The sequence below is a fragment of the Charadrius vociferus genome, unplaced genomic scaffold (genome assembly GCF_000708025.1).
Source record: "Charadrius vociferus isolate BGI_N301 unplaced genomic scaffold, ASM70802v2 scaffold363, whole genome shotgun sequence".
Taxonomy (NCBI): domain Eukaryota; kingdom Metazoa; phylum Chordata; class Aves; order Charadriiformes; family Charadriidae; genus Charadrius; species Charadrius vociferus.
The window spans coordinates 2,355,381-2,359,853 of NW_009647942.1; the positions used below are offsets into that span (position 1 = coordinate 2,355,381).

At 42.4% G+C, this 4,473-nt stretch overlaps 1 protein-coding gene across 1 annotated transcript in view; it reads left to right on the forward strand.

Moving 5' to 3' along the window:
- Positions 1-4,473, forward strand: part of CELSR1 (cadherin, EGF LAG seven-pass G-type receptor 1) — a 174,455-nt gene that overhangs the window by 100,030 nt on the left and 69,952 nt on the right. Inside the window, 1 exon segment of the mRNA XM_009883222.1 lies at positions 1,871-1,959. Coding sequence (XP_009881524.1) covers positions 1,871-1,959 — 89 coding nt within the window.

The window sequence follows — 4,473 nt, forward strand, 5'->3', positions numbered from 1 at the left end:
GTGTAGGTCAAGTGGGGTTACGTGTAGGTCAAGTGAGACCTTAGTACCTCTGTACCAGGCACATAATTCAGGAAATAACCGTGTTATTTCCCATTATCTGTATTCAGTTTAGACATGCAGGCTCTAGTCAACTTGCATTTTATGTTTGCGAAAAATGAGACGTTGCAAGCAGTAAAGCAGTAGAAGCAGAGTCACAGCCCACATTGGTGTTTTATACTCATCACCAGTGACGGTCGCTGCCCTCAGACTCAATGGTAAATCCTATGTGACCCTATCGATTCACCAGCGATACTTAAGTGCATATCTGGACCCTTTGGGTTGAAGATATCTGGTTTCATTTCCCCTTTATTACCTCAACGTTGTCCAAATTAGATTTTAAGGCAGGTTTTTTCAATGGATTAGTGTAATGAAATAACATGCTGCAGTTGGAGAGATGTGCTTTCTTCTGTAGCTCTGCTCCGCCTGTCTAAACTTGAATCAAATTGCTTGGAAGGCACCCTGGGGATGAATGAGAGAAAAATAAATTCTACTTGTACTTATATGCATTTAAATGTGGAGGAACTCCTTTAAAATACGTGAAACTAAATTTAGATTTGCACTGCTGCACCTGAGAGCAGGTCTGGTCCTGTATATTTACAAATGGTATTTTCTTTGGAAGGAGAATGGTTTATGTTTTATGGCTTTAAGTGGCTTTTAACGAACAGTACAAGTTTTAGACATCTGATCTGACTGTTTTACCTGTCGCAACAACTTTTTCGCAGAAAGCAAAGCAAAAGGATCAGAGACCGATGGTCTTCCTTTTGCAGAAACTTACTAGCTGAATAAAAAGCCCAATTTTTACCATGGATTTTTTATCTCAAAATGTTAAAAAACATCACAGCAATATGTCAAATGTGCTAAGCTGAAATGTATATTGTTTAAGTAACAGAAGTATATAGAATGGGAGTTAAAAGAGAGTAGGGGACACAGAAATAATACGTCATGCAGGGTAAAGTATTCATTGCAAATAGAGAGTTGAAAGCACATTTTGAGCTCAACAATACTATGAACTTCGTTAGGTTACGGAAGGGAGTTATTTTTCCTGTGGTTTATTATGTAAAAATTTCCAACTGCTAAAAAAAAAAAAAAAACAACTAAAGAAAGAGAAAGAAAAAAAAAAGGTCGAAACCTAGCAATCCCTTCTCTGTGCCAGGCCTTTTATGTGCTTTCAACACGAATGTTTATTTTGCTGCTACCTCGGAACAGATATGCCTGGTTACTGAGCTGGTTCTGCTGACTCAGACCTGGCTTAAAAGCTTCAGCTTTCCAACTGCAAAGGCAAGGACTTGCATTCAAATTTAAATACTGAAAGGCTGCCAATAATTTCATTAATCACTGGTAAAATTTTGCTGGGACCAAGGTCGCCATGGGTTTTATACTACAGAACTTTTGGATTTCACTTTCACACCTCTGACGAGGAGTAGGCTTCCCTTCCCTGACAAAATATCCTGGCATGATACTTCATCATAGTAAAAAAATCTCAAAGTGCTGCTTTTGTCAGAAAAATTCATGTACCTTTTTTCTTCAGTTGACCACTTCAGCAATATCTGTATCTACCCAATGCATCCGCTACCGCACTCTGCAGAAGCATAATAAAAAGTAACATAATTCACCTGAGTGTGCCAGAAGCTATTTTTGTATTTGTGCACCAAAATAATTCCACGAAACTGGGGATATTTCCTGCCTTGCAGGGCAAAACCCTAAATTCCTTCATGATGAAGTAAGATGGCTACATTCTATGCCTGATGAGGGTCTGTCTGTGTTTCAGTTTAGTGCAGAGCACAATTTCTACTGATGTTGACTTATTTTTTCCCGTCTGCCTCCGTTGCAGGGGAGACAACCACTACGGTGGCACCATTCATTCCAGGAGGGGTCAGTGATGGGCAGTGGCACTCGGTTCAGGTGCAGTACTACAATAAGGTAAGACTAATTGTGTTGGTGATTAGCCTATTATTTGTAAAGTAATAGAGGCGTGGGTCATCTAGCTCTGACCTAGTGTGTGCAGGTGACTTGAATTTCATTTATTTAACCAGGCACATTGCTACAGCTCTGCACAAATGGAACTAGTCTTGCTCACCTTGCCTGGGACAAAAATTCCCTCTGAGGGCTTTTGAGTTTTGTCTCAGGAAGGCAAAATCAGACCTAGGATGTCCTTTTCAGAAGTACTGCCAGGGAAACCTTCAGGTACTTGGAACTATTTTAGGTTTTGGTTCTTAAAACTCTCACAAGTGTCAGTGTATCTAAAACAACTGGTTCCCTGATTTAGGTCTTTTTAAAGAATTATGCAGGGCAGGAGCCTTCAGTGTAGTAACTAAAAACCACAAGTGTAGAATTTTCTGAAGCAAAGCAGAATTCTTCCCTATAACTGTTTTTTCTTGTGTAAAATGACCAGTTTAGCTAGTGCAAGCTTCTCTGGTTTGCAAAATTTGGTTATGAAATGGTTGACACGTTTCAATAATCAAGGGCTGTCTTACTAAATCATTTTTATGTCTGCTATATAAAAAGATACGCAAGAGAAATGCAAAAAGCATCATTGCACACAGTCCCTGGCGCTCAGGGGTGGGTTCTGGGGTCCCTGTCCCACAGCTGCGTCCTTGGTAGCTGTCAAGAGCAGGTTCACTTTGATTGAACCAAAGGCGGGGGCTTTGTGCAAACCAGCCATTCTGTGAAAAAACAAAAAGCAGGCTTTCAGGGTGTTCGGTGTCACTGTTTACAGATAGATGTCAGAGCTCTTCTATAATCTATAACAAAAATTAGAGAATTCACTTAGTTACTGAGAAGCATTGCTTTTAAGTCTGACATGATAGCATTATGGGGAATCGCGTAAGGAAATAGAGGAGCATTGTTGGCTGTTAAAAAGGAAACAGGATACTGGTGTAGGAAGCTGAATGGAAGATGAAGGATTAATATGATCAGCAAGTTCTTTATTTCCCAGCGCTGCACCATTTCATCACAGTTTGTGTGGCAGTTTGAATGGGAGGATTAAAATTTTCTTTGGACTCCTAGATAGGGTCTCCTACCCTAAGGGTATTTTATTGAGAAAATAAAAGCCTTTTTTAATAGTTATTTTATTTTAAAAAATAGCAACGAAACCACTTATTTTATAAGTTTTGTACTTAATATACTTAATATACTCTCTACTATCTGGAGCACAGAGAAGTAGAAGCGAAACTTGGGGTGTCACCATGCATACATCTACGGACACTGTGGGGCTCTTCCGTACAAACTGCAACGTGCCGTGTTTCCATAGTTTGTGTATTTCTTAGTGAATCAGTTTAGCAGAGTAAGCGGCACTTGCTGAGGCAGCAGAGGGACATTCCAGCTTGCAAGCTCCTTGTTGGACAAGGAGGGGAGGGCACAGCCATGGGGACAACCGCTGGAGCAGCTTACTGAAGCACTGCTGAGCAGATAAGGGGCCCAGGCAGCTCCAGGATACTCTTTAAAAGGCAAAGAGATCTGTCATGGATGTTAAAAATAAACCCCTGCCTCATTTTGAGGGCTTGCTGGTCTTCAAGCAGACTGGTAGGTGAGCCATGTTAGCAGCTGGTGTTTTCCTGTCATTAACACGTGCACCCTGTCATGATTTTCTTCTTCTGCCCGTTTTTCGAAGGGGAACAAGCCAGGCCCTGCTGCACGGGAGGAAACTCAGGGGAAGAGAGGGAGAGCAGAGGGGCTGTGCCAGGAGACACCACTAACTTCACTGCCTTTGCCACTGGCATGATGTAAAAGGGATCAAAACCAGGGTCACTGCGTGGAAAGCAGCACTGTGCCCTTTGCTGTCCATGTTAGAGACCGAGGTCATCACCTTTCCCTTAGCAGTATTTCACAGAACCATAGAATGGTTTGGATTGGAAGGGACCTTAAAGATCATCTAGTTGCAACCCCACTGCCATGGGCAGGGACACCTTCCACTCGACCAGGTTGCTCAAAGCCTCATTTATTCCAGAGTGGTTAAATTTGGGCTGGCAGAGGGGAGCTCTCAATATTGAGTAAACGGCACGAGTAGGATATACTAACCTATGTGTATTTAGCACGCTCTCAGGACGTCTCAGCATGTCTGAGAGTTGCATCTGTTGCAGCAGCTCTGCAGCAGTGAAGGGAGGAGCGGGGGCTGCGGGGCAGCGGCAGCCGGAGGCGGCTCTGCAGTCCTGCCCGCCGGGCTGCCCGCCGCACCCTGCAGCAGGGTTAAGCCTTCGCCTCAGCTGGTATTTGTTTGTAAAGCAGTTCCTTGGCTACTTCATGTTTTAACAAAGCTGGAAGGAAAGTTCCTGTGAGGAGGTTGAAAAGACAGAGATAATTTAGGGATTTGAGTTGTGCCAAGATAAATGGGATGCTCTGTCTAAACTTGACACAACTGAGACATGTTTGAATAACAGAGTACCCAAAACTCATGAGTTTGCTTAAATTATAGACTCATATTATTTTGCAGGTACT